We start from the raw sequence: 17,104 nt of genomic DNA, 5'->3' as shown, positions 1-17,104 counted from the left end.
GCCCGATTCGTGCGGCGGTCAAGGGTCGCCCTGGAGAGTTCCGCTTCCGGTTCCGGGATCTAGTTTGTTGTGGGCCGGCTCTCTGGTGTGAGCTGGTTCTCGAAGCCGGTTTCTGAGGTTCAGGTGTGTGTCCGGGTTGCTCCGGTTCAGCGGCTGCAGACATGGCGGCCTCTACAGCGGCCGGGAAACAGCGGATTCCCAAAGTGGCCAAGGTAGGCAACCGCGAAGGGCCCCAGCACAGCATCTGCGGTGTCGTGCACCGGAGACTTGGGACAGCGAGCTCTGCCCCTAGGTCCAAGAAGACAGGTAGTCGGTGGCATGGCGTGGGGTCTTGTCACTCCGAGCTCGTCTCGCGGCTGCTCAGCCTTCGTTCCAGGGTGGTGTTTTTGTAATGCGAGTGATCAGTTCGGTTAAGCAAACTCTTGGCTTTGCTAGGCTCTGGAGATCCCCCCGCCCCGTATCCCCCCCCCCCCCCCCGCCACGTTCACTCGGGGTAGCACTGCTGGAGTAAAACAAGAAGAAGGGCGAAATGGCAACTTTGATAGATGTACCCAGGCACCGTAGACCATGCCATGGGCAAGAACCAGAGGGGTGTCAGTAAACTTGAAGGTAAACTTTGTGGAGGAAGCTAAAACTTGCAGGCTGAGTGAAAGTTAGACAGTGGAGGGAATGGGAGGAATGGGCTCTGTGCAGTGGCATAATTTAAGTTAAACAGTGGATTATCATATCTCCAACGATGGCTAATATGTCACCAGTGCTTGACAACTGGCATGTCTTTACATACAGTCTTTCTCTGGTCCGATTCTTCTACGTGGCATTTTCGTTTTAAGACAAGTTCTCATTTCCACACGTGTTAATTGTAAAAGTCTAATGTGGTAGCCTTTTTTTTCCCATACCGAGTCATAAAAGCCAGGGTATGTGTGCTGGCTAGGTTTTATCCGCTTGACATAAACTACAGTTACCTGGGAAGAATGTTAATTGATAACATTCCTCCATCAGGTCTCTTGTAAGGCATTTTCTTGACTAATAATAGCTGTGGACGTCCCAGCCTTCTCAGGGAGTATCACACCTGTGCAGGTGGTCCTCAGTACTATAAGAAAGCAGGCTGAGCAATCAGTCCAGTAGGCAGTGTTCCTACATGGCTTCTGTATCAGTTCCTGCCTCCAAGTTCCTGCCTCGACTTCCCTTCATGATGGGCTGTGACCCGGTTATGTAAGCCAGATCAAGTCTTCCTTCCCCAAGTTGCTTTTGTTAGTGTTTTTTTTATTTGTTTGTTTGGTTTTGGTTTTTCGAGACAGGGTTTCTGTGTGTAGCTTTGGAGCCTGTCCTGGAACTCACTCTGTAGACCAGGCTGGCCTCAAACTCAGAGATCTGCCTGGCTCTCTGACTCTGGAGTGCTGGGATTAAAGGCGTGCGCCACCACCGCCCGGCTGTTAAGTGTTTGATCACAGCAGTAAAAAAGCAAATTAGGCCAGGTGGTGGTGGCGCACGCCTTTAATCCCAGCACTCCGGAGGCAGAGGCAGGCAGATCTCTGTGAGTTCGAGGCCAGCCTGGTCTCCAAAGCAAGTTCCAGGAAAGGCGCAGAGCTACACAGAGAAACCCTGTCTTGAAAAACCAAAAAAAAAAAACAAAAAAAAAGCAAACTAGAGCAGTGTGCTTGCATGTAGGGTCCATCTTATTCTGAACACGTTTGGCTTGGAGCTACTGTGTTGAGCAGCACAGCTGTGTGTGCTCAAGCAGCTTCCAGGCTGATGATTAGAACTTAGTAAGTTTCAGTTGACTTCAAATGTCATGGAAAACCAACCTGCCCACTAGATGGGTTAAAATAAGTAGAGGAATCCTATAAATAAGTTATAATGCCAGGAAGTAGTGCTTAGTCTACTCTTCTAAAAGGGAAAAATTGATGTTATTTTGTCACCTTTTTCTCTTTTTTCTCATCCTCGTAGATGCCATGTATTAGATAGAAAATGCAGGGTCGTGTCCCCGCGCGCCCCCCCCCCCCCCTTCTGTCTCATGGAGAATTGAACATGTCATTCAAAGAGGTCCTCTTGTCCTCATACTTAGAAGTTCACATCCTGGAAAATGTTCCGTGGGTTTTAAAATCTTGTGTGGAGAACACTACACTACCCAAAACAGAAATGTCTTTTTTTCTTAAAAGGTGAAAAACAAAGCGCCAGCTGAGGTACAGATAACTGCCGAGCAGCTCTTAAGAGAGGCTAAAGAAAGAGAGCTTGAGCTCCTTCCACCCCCGCCTCAGCAGAAGATCACAGATGAAGAGGAGCTCAATGATTACAAACTTCGGAAGAGGAAGGTGAGTCTGTTGGAGTGCACCATGCACACCTGTCCATGTCCCCACCCACAGCAGGAGCTAGGGCCGGGAGAGAACTCAGAGCCAAGGTGACTTGACCTCAGGCTAAGATTTGGGATTACTTAATCCACTAATACTGTGAAAGTTATATGTCAAATTCTGCGAATTACTGAGAACACGTGAAGGTAATGTTAAAAATTGTTTTCTTATTAGGAGTGAGAGTAGAGTATATTAAAGTACTAGTTATCGTTATGGGCAACAGCAGAAACTACAGTAATTCTTCCAGTAGTTCATTACATCTACAGTGTTTGGTTGTCCTCGTAAACTAGAGAAACACTTGTCGGTGTAACCTTCTGTAGTGAGCTTCCTGTTTCTCAGCATCTAGTGTCTCTTAAGAACGAAATGAGTAACTTTTATTACAAGGCAAAAGGCAAAGTCAGTTTCTCTTTAATATACCACCCCCCTTTGCCTTTCAGACTTTTGAAGATAACATAAGGAAAAACAGGACTGTGATTAGTAACTGGATAAAGTACGCACAATGGGAAGAAAGTCTCAAGGAAATTCAAAGGTAACATTGCCATAAGTGTAACCTTTATATATAAAATACGGTAAACTGTCATCTGAGAACTAGGACAAGTAGAGCACAGGGCTGTACTGTGTTAGAACCTTCCAGCTTCTGCTCCATGGCTTCTTCAGGTTCTTCTGAGGCTCCTCAGGGCACTCGGAAGGACAATCATAGAGTGTTCCAGGAGGTTCTGTATGTGGGTATTGCCGCTAGTACTCCTGTAACTAAAGAAACAGTGTTTTCTCTGTGTTCGTATTTCAAAAATAAAAGTGTTCTGCTGCAATCTGTTGTCAAGAAAAAAATTGCGGCCTTCACTTCCTCTTGACCAGCCTCTCTGCACTCTCCCTCATAGCCCTGCTCTGCAGTGACCATGTCCTTGCCAATTCCTAAGCACACCATTGCTCTTTACTGTGACATTTGTTTACTCTCTGCCTTGACCCCTTGAAGCACCCTTCTCCACCAGCCTTGACTTTTGAACAAACTGGAACTATCTCGTACATTCTCAATTTTGGAATTCCTCCTACTTACCCTTTTCTCCAAACATTGCCATCTCTCTCTCTGCTTCCTATGCAGACCTTGACTATGTTTGTGACATTATGAAATAATTGCATGCTTCTCTCTAAGATTATACAGTAACTTAGTTTTTCTCCTTTTATGACCAGAACTTGACTCATGATAGATATCCAACAAAACAGTAGGGTATTGCAGCTAGTTTGAAGTGACTACTGCATATCTTAAAGGTACTGCTTTTGACGTTCTCCATATCTTATTTGTTAAGGGCTCGATCCATATACGAGCGTGCCTTAGATGTAGACTATCGGAATATTACACTCTGGCTGAAATATGCGGAAATGGAAATGAAGAACCGCCAGGTCAACCATGCCCGAAATATCTGGGACCGAGCCATAACAACTCTGCCCCGAGTCAACCAGTTCTGGTAAGCCTCTGGTTGTACAAAGCAGCCTTCTTTCTGTGAATTAGGAAAGTACCACTTGCTGTGTATTGGTTTTATTTGCAGTTATAATACTTTTATATTGAACTTTACATGCTACTTTTCCTTAAAATACAGTTTTTTAATGTCACATAATCTGTGAGTCATAATCCTAAATGGTCCATAGCTATGTAATTAAGACTTAAATGTAACAAAGCACTGGAAATGTTGAAGATTACTTTTTTCCCTAAGTCTTTTTGACCACAGCAGGCACCTTTGGATGATTCTGTATCCTCAGGTACAAGTACACATACATGGAGGAGATGTTGGGCAATGTTGCCGGTGCCCGTCAGGTGTTTGAGCGCTGGATGGAATGGCAGCCTGAGGAGCAGGCCTGGCACTCCTACATCAATTTTGAGCTGAGATACAAAGAGGTGGAGCGGGCCCGTACCATTTATGAACGCTATATCCTTTGAATGAGGTATAAGTGTATGTTGTTGTCATGGGTGTCTACCTCCCAAAAAGATATCACAGTCAAGACATGTAGCTATTAAGGTGACATTGAAGGTCAGGAAGACAGATTCTTTCACATTTTTTTATAGGGATAGAAATTGTTCAGATAAAAATTTGTGGTCTGGGTGATTTGAGTCTTGTCAATGATACAGGTTCATTTTTGTTTTTTGTACTAAATCCTGGCTGCCAGAACAAGAGGTCTGTGTTTAACATTAGCACTAGCTGTGACTCCAGAGTCATTTAGTTCCTTGAGCCTTGTGTCCTTTCTATACCAGAAAAATGAAAACTAAACATGGTGCAGCTAAGTGTGTACTCACTGATAGGGCCCTTGCTGGCACTGTAGAAGATCGAGCAGCCAGCTGTGACAGGCTGATGTCCCCAACAGGAAGATGGGGTTTGGAAAAGCACTGTTAGAGGCGGTCCTGTGATCCCCATCACCTGGAGACACCGTGTTTGCAGATCGCCACACTTGTTAGAATGTATTTGGAACCCCCAGATCGATAAGTGCTATGCTTTGGCAGCTGTTTGTAAACATACATAACACAGTGAACATTTTGTGTCCCTCAGCATGCAGTTCCTAGCTGAAGTTCATTTCAGCTATGTGTGTGTGTGTTTGTGTAGTGATGCCCGAGTATGAAGGCAGGAGGGGCCCATTCTGTGTCCACAAGGAGCTTTCTTCCTCTCTGAAGCCAGTAGCATAGGGTTCTGACACCTGTAGTGGAACAGCCTGAGGCTAGCTGCTTGATGCCCATCTGAGTAGATGGCTTAGTTGATCAGTGCTTGATGCACAAGCATGAAGACCTGTGTTTGGACCCCTAGCCCCCACATAAAAAGCTGGGCTCACTAGCCCATATCTGTAATCCCAGTCCTGGGGAGATGGAGGCAGGAGGATTGATGGCGCTGTTAGGCCAGTCAGTTTAGTTGAATAGGTAAGGTCCAGATTCAGTGAGAGGCCCTGTCTCAAAAAATAAGGTAGAGAGCAATTGAATAAGATAAATGATTTCAGCCTGGTGGTGGCGGTGCATGCCTTTAATCTCAGCACTTGGGAGGCAAGGGCAGGTGGATCTCTGTGAGTTCGAGGCCAGCCTGGTCCGCACAGGACAGTCAAAACTGTTACACAGAGAAACCCCTGTCTCAAAAAACCAAAAAAATAAAAAATAAATGATTTCAGCCTCCGGCCTCTTACACCCATGCATATATATGTTCATGTGGGCACACACAGGAACATGTACACACACAAAATAGCTAGGATGTGCTGTTTTTAGAATTTAAAACTGTGCTCCGTGGGAGATACGTCCATGTTCCTCCTAGATCAGTGGCTTGGCATTCAGTAATCGAGAGTTCTGACCGGCTTTAGAGAACTGCAAACAATGAGAACCTTGTTGTGCAGCATGAAGATCTGAAGCTGGCCTTGTTTGCCAGTGGCTTCACAGGCCGGGGGCACCTAGTTTGTAGCAGATGGTATTCTAACCTTGATGCTGCCAGCACTCGGGAAACCCTGCAGGGCAGCAACTGCTCCATTGCCCGGGTGAGGAAACCGAGACACGATGACAAGTAACCTGACTCGGGTCTCAGGTGGGGATGCAGGTGTGTCTGACCCGGGACGTCAGCCTCCAAACTATCAGTTCTCTTAGTATCTTTGGTCCAGCTGATTGGATTCCTCACTGGAAAGTTTCAGCTTCCTCAAGGGAGGTTGATGTGCCCTGCTAATTAAATGGCAGGTGAAAATGTTCTCTTTAGCTTTGGCTAGCAGCTTTCTTTGTGGCTGCTGTTACTGAGCATTTAATGTAATAGGTGCTTTTTATCGACCATGTTCTTCTGACCAGAAAGTGCTAAGTTTCATAAACATTTCCTCCTCTTATAAAGGCAGCAGTGATGGGTGAGGTTGGCACTGTTTTCCCCTTTCACACCCTAAAAAGCTGAGTCAGATGACTTGTTGAAGATCCCATGGCTGATAGATAACCAGGTTGAGGGTTTTCTTCGGCTTCAGCTGGCTGTGTGTACCCACTGCTGAGTCAGCACTGGAGGCTGATCAGAGTGAGTAGCTGGCCCTGACCTCAGGCTGCAGGTTAGTGGTTAGACTCTTGCATTGTTGGGGTTTGCATTGAGGCTGGTGGGGTTCCGGCCTGTGGTTTGGGCACTGAGCCTTTGTCCTGCGAGCTCCCCCAGTCTCTGTTGTGGGTTTAGCTGTGCCGTCTTGCCAGCCCTTTCCTTGACTGGCCCGCCCGCCCGTACTTGTGCTGGTGCACCCCGCTGTGAAGAACTGGATCAAGTACGCCCGATTCGAGGAGAAGCACGCTTACTTTGCCCATGCGCGGAAAGTCTACGAGAGAGCGGTGGAGTTCTTTGGAGATGAGCATATGGACGAACACCTGTATGTGGCCTTCGCTAAATTTGAGGAAAATCAGAAAGAAGTAAGTGCACGATGAGTTCATTTCTGTTTTGTCCATAGAGAAAATGTTTTCCATGTTCAAAAACATAATTTCATACAGAACAGCGTGTGCGTATTGCTGAGCTATAGATTGGAGCTGAGTGGTTATGTATGCTAACTGTCTTAATTTCATTCTGCTTTGTTTGAAAATTAATCCTTTTAAATATGAATACCTGGAGTTAGGTGTTGTGGCACACATCTATAATCCCAGCACTCAGAAAATTGAGGATTGACTCTAAGGCTGAGGCAGGAGGAGCATAAATTTGGAGCCAGCTTAGAGTACATAGACCTTATCTCAGAAACACAAAAGTACATGTATAAACTGTTGAGTCTTTTGGTATACTGGTTCAAGGGCTTTATAGATAATAAGCTAGGCAGGCAGAGAAGCAGTGCCCTCAACCAGAGGAAACAGTGTGGAATGGAAACACAGCCCACAAATAAGCCAGTTCCTTTCTTCCTTAGTATACACAGAAAATTATAGAATTGGAGGGGTCAGATTCTCTCTAAGAGGCAAGAGTTAGAGGGTTGTAAGTGGGACAGTGACTGAATTATAATTATTGAGCTTCTGACTAGTTCATAGAGGTATTCTGGAGCAGGGTAGGAGCATAGCAAGAGTGGAACCAGGGGAGGGCTGAGGATAAAGCTCATTTGGAGAGTACTTGCGAGCATGGGTGAAGTTCTGGGTTTGATCATCAGTAAGAAGGAGGCAGGTGATAAAACCAGAGAGTACAATAAGGAGGTTTTTGGAATGTTCTCAGTTAGAAATGGAGGTGGGTCAGCAACAGGGTAGAGGAGAAAGGGCAGTAGCGAAGAAATAAAAATTGCAGCACTTGATGAAAGAATCAGTAAAGGAAAGGAGAACTGGAGAGGAACCAAGGCAGACTTGTGGGGCTTTGGGTGGGAGCAGGTGTGCCATGGTGGTGGTGCCTGCCAGCCTGGGAAGGACCCAAGATGGGTGAGGAGAAAATAGCTCAGTTTTGAGACAGTATTAAATGTGGAACTAAAACTAAGCATTAGTCCTTTCTGATCGAGGCCTCAAATTTTAATTTACAAGTAGTAGGTTGTAGTTTCAAGGTGTGGCTAAAATGAGATTATATTTTAGATGATAATCTTCCTATCTGCTTTTAGTTTGAAAGGGTACGGGTTATCTACAAATATGCCTTGGATAGAATTTCAAAACAAGAGGCCCAAGAACTCTTTAAAAACTATACCATCTTTGAGAAGAAGTTTGGTGACCGGAGGGGTATTGAAGATATCATCGTGAGCAAACGGAGATTCCAGTATGAAGAAGAAGTGAAGGTGGGTGCTGCTGTAAATGGCAGTGTTGTCAGAGCTCTCGGGTAATATTGGGTTGGGGCTAGTGATTACTCTCGTGATGGTGTGTCTATAGACTAGGCAACTATTCCAGACAAGGTGGAATAAATGTGGCGTAAAGAAAAGAGAGTAAGCCATACTTGGATTTGCTAATGCCATTCCTTTGTGGGAAGTCCTTTAATTGATAGCAAGCTGAACTAATGTGGAACTGGGCAGGATGGATCATACTTTTAATCCCAGCACTTGGGAGATAAAGGCAGAAAAATTGTTAGAGGCCAGCCTAGGTTTCATATCAAGTCCATGCCTCAAAAGATATGTGACATCTATTTGAGCTCATTTTTTGAAAAGGATGGAAAGGTCAGAGATGGATCCAAACACCTGCTTTGCATGAGCAAGAGATCTATGGTAGACAGTTCTGTTCTTATCGCTGTAATAGGCCATTTCAGCTTTAGATAGCAGTGTTTTCTCTCAGGGTTCTTCTATCTTTTGCTTAGTCAGGTTGAGTTAGCTCCTAACAAAGAACCAAGTTTGGTGTTAAATGAAGTGGTAGGTTGGTAAGATGTGTTCATAATAAATTACTGTTTGTTTGAAAAGGTGTTTCCTGATTTAGAGTCGGATATAAACCCATTGTAATTTCATTATCAACATAATGGTATACAGTCACGTGTAAAAAATACATTTATAGAAGATGGAAGCTGTGTGTAGTGGCTCAAGCCTGTAGTCCCAGGACTGGCTAAGGCAAGATAATTATGAGTTCAAGGCCAGCCTAGGCTATGGGGTGAGACCTTGTCTTAGAAACAAAGAAAAAAAATGAGATATCATTACCAAGCAGTAGAGGAAAGAGGCTTTGCTTCGAGGTGCCAGCCAATGCCCTTTTACAGTCCTATACCGTCTCAGGGATGGTGTTCTAAACATGAGATAATGGGTAAAAACTAAGGGAATAAAAGCTAAAAAAGAGCAAGTTTGGTGTCTCCTTATAGTTCTGATAGCCTGTCAAGTCTAGATCTTGGTTCTGTTTTTATAGATTAAGCTGTTTTTTCTAGGCTAATCCACACAATTACGATGCATGGTTTGATTACTTACGCTTGGTGGAAAGTGATGCTGAAGCTGACACTGTGCGGGAAGTCTATGAGAGGGCCATTGCTAATGTGCCGCCAATCCAGGAGAAGAGGCACTGGAAGCGCTACATTTACCTCTGGATCAATTATGCACTCTATGAAGAGCTGGAAGCCAAGGTGAGAGGCTGGGCTGTGGGTCAGCCATGAATGCCTTTCTTCCCCAGCCTCGTGGTGGTGGGTAGTAACTGATAGTTGCAGGCTTTGAGACAGACTTAGTTTCAATTCTCTTAGGACTCTGTCCACCTTGTCCATCGTTAAAACTGTGTGCCTGTTGAGGCATGGTGTGTTGTTTTAAAACCTTGAGGCACACTTAGATAGATTGCATTTAAAACTTGAAACAATGACCAATGAAGCAGTTTAATTACACACAGTTGCCTAGTGATGTGTTTGTCACAAAGAAGGATCATGGCCAGATTGTACATTTTTGTTTTTGATAAAAATCAAGTGGCATTTCCCGGTTATGTGTAAGTTAACAGGGAAAGACTACCCTCTGTTGATCTGAGACCATAAGGTCTTTCTTTTTGCTGTTAGGCCTTTCTACAAAGATGAATTCAGACTTTAATGGCCACAATCATAATCAAAGGTAGTTGTGCCAGGCAGCGGTGGTGTACGCCTGTAATCCCAGCACTCGGGAGGCAGAGCCAGGCGGATCACTGTGAGTTCTCTGTGAGTTCGAGGCCAGCCTGGGCTACAGAGCGAGCTCCAGGACAGGCACCAAAAACTACACAGAGAAACCCTGTCTCAAACCACCCCCCCAAAAAAAGTAATTGCTATTTTTGATCATAAATGAAATCAATATTTAAAAATAGCTCTTGAGAAATGGAGTGTCTATTTCTACTAGTAGTCATAATTAACTAGTAAAGTAAGTATTAACATAATCTTTAAAAAACTATTTTAATCTTAATACAGGATCCTGAGAGGACAAGACAGGTATATCAAGCGTCTTTGGAACTAATTCCTCACAAAAAGGTACACTTGCTGGATCAAAATCCTGTTTTACTACTTATAAAATAGTATGTATCAATTGAAAACTTTCAAGTGAGTGGCACCATAAGAATCAAAACAGATAAGGAAACTCCCTCCTGTCTAATTCATAGAGCAGCCTGTATTGTGACAAGTAAGTGATGCAGTGTAGACATTCAGAGAGACAGACTGGAAGAAAGGAGACAGAGCACATGCCTAAGAGACTCCAGATGGGTCTTTTGATAATGGAGCCTGCCTGTGTGGTTGAACATGTGGTTTCTTTGGAGATGTTAAAATGTTGCTATACCACATTTCCCACCAAGAGAAACAAAGTTCTGCTTTAGAAGTGGTGAGTTGTTCTTAGAAATAGGATGCCCTACCAATTTACAAGCATCCCACAAAACATTCTGAGTAGAGGCTGCCATGCCATGCCGTGACGTGACGTATATAATACAGTATCAGTCTAGGTGGCCATGGGTGTGTGTGTGTGTGTGTGTGTGTGTGTGTGTGTGTAAATTTTATTACACTTTTATTTGTGGGGGGAGGGCTGTGCATATGCCATAGTACACATGTGGAAATCGGAAGACAGCTTGGGGAGTTGGTTCTGTCCACCATGTGGGTCCTGGAGATTAAACACAAGGGTCAAGCCTGACGGCTGGTGCCATCATTCACTGAGCCCTTTCTCCCGCCTCTTGGTATATTTTTAACGTTGATAAATGCCCCCTTTGCTTACAAACAAACAAAATACTTCCCTGTTCACCCTGAAGTCTACCAGTGGCCTTTGGTTAATTTAAATGAGCCTCTTAAGCCAGATCTTTCTGTGCTTTTGTTTTGTAGTTCACATTTGCCAAAATGTGGTTATATTATGCACAGTTTGAAATACGACAGAAAAATCTGCCATTTGCCAGAAGAGCTTTGGTAAGTAAAGGAGCAGCAAGTGACTACTGAGTGGGACATAAACATAACCCTTCTCCCTCCCTGCAAAGCTCAGGGACCATTGAGGAAGAATAGGAACAGGATGGTGGGGAGGAGTGTTAGGAAGTGTCTTCTGGACATGGAGTGGCTGTTACACTCAAACTCAACAGCAGCATCAGTGGCCTGCAGGAGATTTGCTCCAGATGAAGCCATCCAGCAGGAAGGAGGGAGGGGCTCATGAGACTCCACCTCCAGCTGGGGAGCCATTGGCAGCTGGTGGCTGCTGAGGGGAAGCAGTCCTTTTTCTTCAAGGGTGTAGCCACTGAAAGGTTGCCCATGCTCATGCATCAAAACTAACTGGACTCAGTGTGACAGGAAGGTGGGCAGAGCATCTAGGGGAGTGGGCGAGAGGAATTGGGGGTGGATATGATCAAGATACAGTGTATATGTGTATGAAACTGTCAAGAGATACAAACAAAAATAGTAATGCTTTAATTGTAAACATTCTATTTAAACACTGGAAATATCTATAGCTACCAGTTACCAGATTAGTAGTCTGGAATTAGTAGTCTGATCTTGTGCAAATTTTTGAAATATACCGTCCTCATAATTTTTCATAAAATGTCTCAGGATAAAATACTGTGTATACACAATTTTCCTTCAGATGAACTATTTGCTTCCTGTGGGTAGTATGTCAGGTTTGATTACCTTTTTATTTAAAGGAAGTTTGTATGCTTAACACCATATTTTCTAGGGGATCCTGAAGGGTCTAAAATCAAATGGTTGTGTAATTCTACAATATTGCCTGTGGCTGACCAGGCTCCATGTCATCTGCCAGCTCGACTCCAGCAGAAGATAGCTTCTAGGACAGATTGACAGTGACTAAAATTGAACCCTAAGTATAACAATACTCTTGGCCATTTTATTCTTCAGGGGACTTCCATAGGCAAATGTCCAAAGAACAAGTTATTCAAAGGTTATATAGAACTGGAACTACAGCTTCGAGAATTTGACAGATGCCGGAAGCTTTATGAAAAGTTCTTGGAATTTGGACCTGAAAATTGTACCTCGTGGATTAAGTTTGCAGAATTAGAGACAATCCTTGGTGATATTGATAGAGCCCGGGCAATCTATGAATTAGCCATCAGCCAGCCACGCTTAGACATGCCAGAGGTGAGGATCCCAAGTTGGATATATTTTAAATACTTATCAATTATCAAGTATTCCCCCTATGACCCAACTAACCTATAGACTTTTCCACTAATTAGGATTCTTCTGTTTGTTGAATAGGAAAGTGGGCTGGGGGAGTGTCAGCAGCAGCCCCCACACAGCTGACAGGATAGGTTAAAGGGATGAGGAGGAGAAGGCTGGGTAAGGAAACAGCTGTAGCCTCCCCCGCCAAAATCTGGAACACAGGAAATGGTGGAGTACTGGCCCGCCTTCAGTAGTTAAGCCACAAGGTGGCACTGAACCATAGCTAGGACTGATTGGAGTCTCCCAGGAGCCACAGAACTGTCGGAGCCTCTGGTCAGTCTTGTACTAACATGACCCTGCATCAGGGCAGAGCTTCCTGGACCGCTGCTAGCACCTGTGGCCTCCGTTCCTCCAGTCGACTGCCAGCTCCAGTGCCCGGGCCCCTGTCTGTGGTGGGCAGTTAATAGTTTTTGAACTCAAATGACAAGAAATTGACACTGGGGATAGGAATCTGGTTTATTTTCTCCCTAAAAGGGAACTGCATGTAACAAGATCAGGAAAGTACCTGGAATTCTTAACAAATTTTGGTTGTGTTGAACATTTGAATAACTCCAAAAAGAAATGTAAAACTAAATCCAAAGCCTTTTTTTCTCTTCAATTCTAATCACATTTTGGCAAGCTTGTAAATGCTTGTATTATTCATCCACATGCTGTCTTAACTATTGAGTGAAAGTCTTAGGTTCTTGGATGTAGGTCAGGATGGCTGAACTATAGGGGCATGTGGCTTCTTAGTGCTAAGATTGACCTGTTATTTTTCTTAGGTACTTTGGAAATCATATATTGATTTTGAGATTGAGCAGGAAGAAACTGAAAGAACGCGAAACCTTTACCGACAATTGCTTCAGCGAACACAGCATGTCAAGGTATCCTGACTTTGTCAATGAGCTTTCATTTTATTTTGTGCAGCAGTTTTGGTTTTTTTAGACAAATTATTTTAAATGACTTTCTTGTTTCTTAGAATCTGTCATTCTCAGAAGACTTAAGATATTAAGTTTATACCAGGTCATTGTTTATGCTGCACATGAATCTCTTGTAAATCACAGGTTTTAAGATTTTAAAACTCTGTCAGACACTTGAAAGCAGGAGAGTGCTTTGGTACTGACAATGAAGTTCAATGTATGTTAACATATGTTCAATGTATTAGTCTAGAATGCTATCAGTGATCTATCATCAGATGTCATGAACTGGAGAAATTAGGTTTACAACCATTATGTTACTATCTTCAGGGTGATATGGTTAATTTGGTTCTTTTAATTTTTAAAGGTGTGGATCAGTTTTGCTCAGTTTGAGTTATCCTCAGGGAAAGAAGGAAGTGTGACTAAATGCAGACAGATTTATGAAGAGGCTAATAAAACCATGAGAAACTGTGAAGAAAAAGAAGAGAGACTTATGTTGCTGGAATCCTGGCGAGGTTTTGAAGATGAATTTGGAACAGTATCAGACAAGGAAAGAGTAGACAAACTCATGCCAGAAAAGGTCAAGAAGAGAAGAAAGGTCCAGGCCGACGATGGGGTAAGGGCTGAGCACTAGAGCTTATTCATCTCGTGTCAAAGGAGTAGAAATGCATGTGACTTTGAAATGTGTGCTTTGAAGTAGGATTTGAACATTCTTAAACGCAGAAGTAGATGCCTAGATAAGGACCATTTGTAGTCTGGCTACTAGGAATACAGCCAGGAGTGGAAAATGGAATGGGGGTTGGCAAAAACACCTTCGTGAAAGTGGAGTCTAGGAGTTACATGAAGTGTGGTATTTGTAGAGTGGCAAGTGGAAAGTCAGTAAGCATGGGAAGTTTGTAGGGTAGAGCAAGTTTGGTGGGAACCATTGAAGACTTCTTTACATGACTAGCTAGATGTTGGCATCTCATATCTGTGAACTTGGGGGACTTGGGTTGAAGATGATCATCTATTGGATGGTTTTCATAAGTCTAGCAACTGGGGAGTAGAAGGTGGGAAATGAGAGGAGAGCCTGAATTTCAGGACAATATTTACAAGTTAAATCTATGATCAATTAGAAATGAAAAGATGAGAGCTAGGAGTCCAAATATACACAGCTATGTGCTCTCTGCTACTGAAAATTAAGACTCAAATTTAAGATTATTTTAAGAGTGGTTTGCCTGCGTGTGTATATGTACACCATGTGCATGCCTGGTGCCCTTGGAGGTCAGAAGGCAGCATTGGATCCCCTGGAACTGGAGTTACAGATGTTTGTGAGCTACCATATGGGTGCTGGGAACCTAATCTGGGTCCTCTGCAAGAGCAACAAATGCTCTTAACAGCTGAGCCATCCCTCTCTAGCCCATAAAACTCAGAACCTTAAAGTCTTAAACATGTCACTGCAGTGTGGAGTTGAGGTGCTGAGTGTCTTGATTGCCTGGGGAAAAGCTGTGCCTAGAAGTTTAGCTCTCTTCCACTTGGGCCGTCATTTTCAGTGAGCTACAACATGGTTTGAGCAGCTGTTCAGTCGCTCATTTGGACCCAGCCTTTTCCTTCTACAGCAGGATTTGATGTTGTTGCTTTGTTCAGTGAACATAGTTGGATTTGAACTCCAGGTTTCCCAGACAAATTCTTCACTCTGCCTTCTGAATACAGCCTGTTCCAGCTGTCTGCTCACCTTATAATTGATGTATTTAATTTTACAGTCTGATGCCAGGTGGGAAGAATACTATGATTACATCTTTCCAGAGGATGCTGCCAACCAGCCTAACCTCAAGCTTCTGGCAATGGCCAAGCTTTGGAAGAAACAGCAACAAGAAAAAGAAGCTGCCGAACAGGATCCAGATAAGGACATTGATGAGAGTGAATCCTCATCTTTTTAAATGTTGTAATTTTTTTTATATAAATTAATAGTTTAGAACTTTGACTTCTGAACGTTTTTGTATATTTACCCAGTAAGGAGTTGTTTGGCATCTTTGATAGCTACCTTTCAAATTATTTTTTAAAACACTCTTGGGTTAAATGTGGATGAAAACTTGCAAGTAAAGGAATTTTTCTAATAATTTTGTTACCTGAGTCTTAACTTTCCTACTATTTGCCCATATTGTATATTACATGAAATTAATTTGCTAAGCACCTATTCTAGGTGCAACTGCAGATTTTTTTTTTGTTTTTGTTTTTGTTTTTTTGTTTTTGAGACAGGGTTTCTCTGTATAGTCTTGGCTGTCCTGGAACTCCTCTGTAGACTAGGCTAGCCTTGAACTCAGATCCGCCTGCCTCCTAAGTGCTGGGGCCACTTAAAAGTGTTGACAATTCATTCTGTAGGAAAACTGAAGTCACAGGTCTCTCTCGGCGTGTGTTCCTGTGAAGCCTGTCACTGTCTTGTGTCTTTAAAACCACACACCCTGAGTTCAGTCTTGGCACCTCTGTGTAGTGGCCGTATAGCTTAGTCTGCTTTCAGTTTCCTCAGCCACGGGGTAGTGTCATGGTACCTCATTTTGGTGATCCCTTAGGAAAGGAAAGTGCCGGTGTCAATCTTGTTCCCCTGCTCCTTTCTTTTTTAGCATTGTGTCCACTCCTTACAGAATTAAATGGGCTTGGGCTAGTTTACCCTCGGAATATCTTGAGGTAATCTGTAGTGATTGTTTTTTGGACCACGTTATTTGCCAGGAACATTTTAGTTTGGCTTCAGCTTTGCTCTCCTCACTTTCTAAAACCAGTTGAGTTGTGTGGTAGCTTGTTTAGAAAACCCTGGCCTGCATATGCAGATGCTCTCAGGCACAGCATCCTGTGTTCAGAGAAGTTTGGGAAGTCTGGGTCTCTGTTAGTCTTTGTTAATGGAGTCTCTGGAGAGTGCTTGGAGCCTTCCATATGCTGCTGGGGCATGACTCACCACAGCACTGCTGCCAGTGTCCCAGGCTTCATGAATCTGCACTTCCGTCTGCCTCGAGAAAATGCATCGTCCAACATGCTGTAGAACATGTGAGCTCCTAACTGATGCTTAACAGTTGCCATAAAACAGCACATGTCCAAAGGACCCATAGTGACTGTGTGCTCAGTGAGGACGCTGAAAGGGCACGGGAACATACTTGTTGGTGCTGCTCACATTGTGACGTACATTTGCCTGGTCTTGGAGGCACTGTTTTTATCTGTACTTCACAGCCATATTTTCTTGTGTTGTTCACTACCCAATGCCTAGAACTGGTTTTTACCTATAAGAACCATTAGTAAACAACTGATTATTAAATGTCAGTATATCCACCTAAGAGAATAAAAGCAGCTTAGTAATATTACTAAATTTGGTCTTGAAAATAAGATAATTTTTAGAAGAAAACAGTACTGAGTAAGCGATAGATGTTTCTAGCCACCAGACCAGCACCAGGCTCAGGTGTCAGCTGAAGTCTGCTAGTCAGGAAGGCAATCTGTCACTGATGATCCTTTGAGTGGTGCAGATTCAAGCTGGAGGTGACAGCAGATCAGAATGCTAGTTCCATAACTAGGTCTTCCTAGAGCTGTTCTGCTTATGTTGCTTATACATTAAGACGAAAATTAGTGACTTTGCTCTTCAAGTTCACAGGTAACAAACGTGTGCCAGTATGAAAGGCTTGAAGGCAATGCTATTCCTCTCAGGAGAACAAATCCATTCTCCCCAACTTTAGTATCCCAAAATAAGACCTTTCTAAAGAAAATGCTTTTAAATCAGGTGCTATCACTTGAGGGCAAGATGGAGGATTACTGGAGGCGAGTTCAAGGCCAGCCTGGGCAACAGAAACAAGACCTTATCTCAAAGAAAAAAAAGAATGCCAACACACATGCATTTTAATGGTCGTTTCACATGGGTATTTGGTTTTGTTTTTTT

General features: G+C 43.5%; 1 protein-coding gene across 1 annotated transcript; it reads left to right on the top strand.

Moving 5' to 3' along the window:
- Positions 1-46: 46 nt before the first annotated feature.
- Positions 47-15,308, top strand: Crnkl1 (crooked neck pre-mRNA splicing factor 1). The gene is made up of 14 exons (XM_052722834.1): positions 47-212; positions 2,160-2,312; positions 2,786-2,877; positions 3,653-3,811; positions 4,104-4,270; positions 6,554-6,732; positions 7,878-8,048; positions 9,107-9,298; positions 10,091-10,150; positions 10,982-11,062; positions 11,993-12,232; positions 13,075-13,176; positions 13,577-13,825; positions 14,952-15,308. The coding sequence occupies exons 1-14, from the start codon at positions 162-164 to the stop codon at positions 15,126-15,128; spliced, it is 2,073 nt and encodes a 690-aa protein (XP_052578794.1). The 5' UTR covers positions 47-161; the 3' UTR covers positions 15,129-15,308.
- Positions 15,309-17,104: the final 1,796 nt, after the last annotated feature.

This window comes from Peromyscus californicus, unplaced genomic scaffold, assembly GCF_007827085.1.
Source record: "Peromyscus californicus insignis strain IS unplaced genomic scaffold, ASM782708v3 Scaffold_7__1_contigs__length_154581171, whole genome shotgun sequence".
Classification (NCBI taxonomy): Eukaryota; Metazoa; Chordata; class Mammalia; order Rodentia; family Cricetidae; genus Peromyscus; species Peromyscus californicus.
The sequence above is the reverse complement of the archived record's forward strand: the minus strand, read 5'-3'. Positions and strand labels throughout refer to the sequence as shown.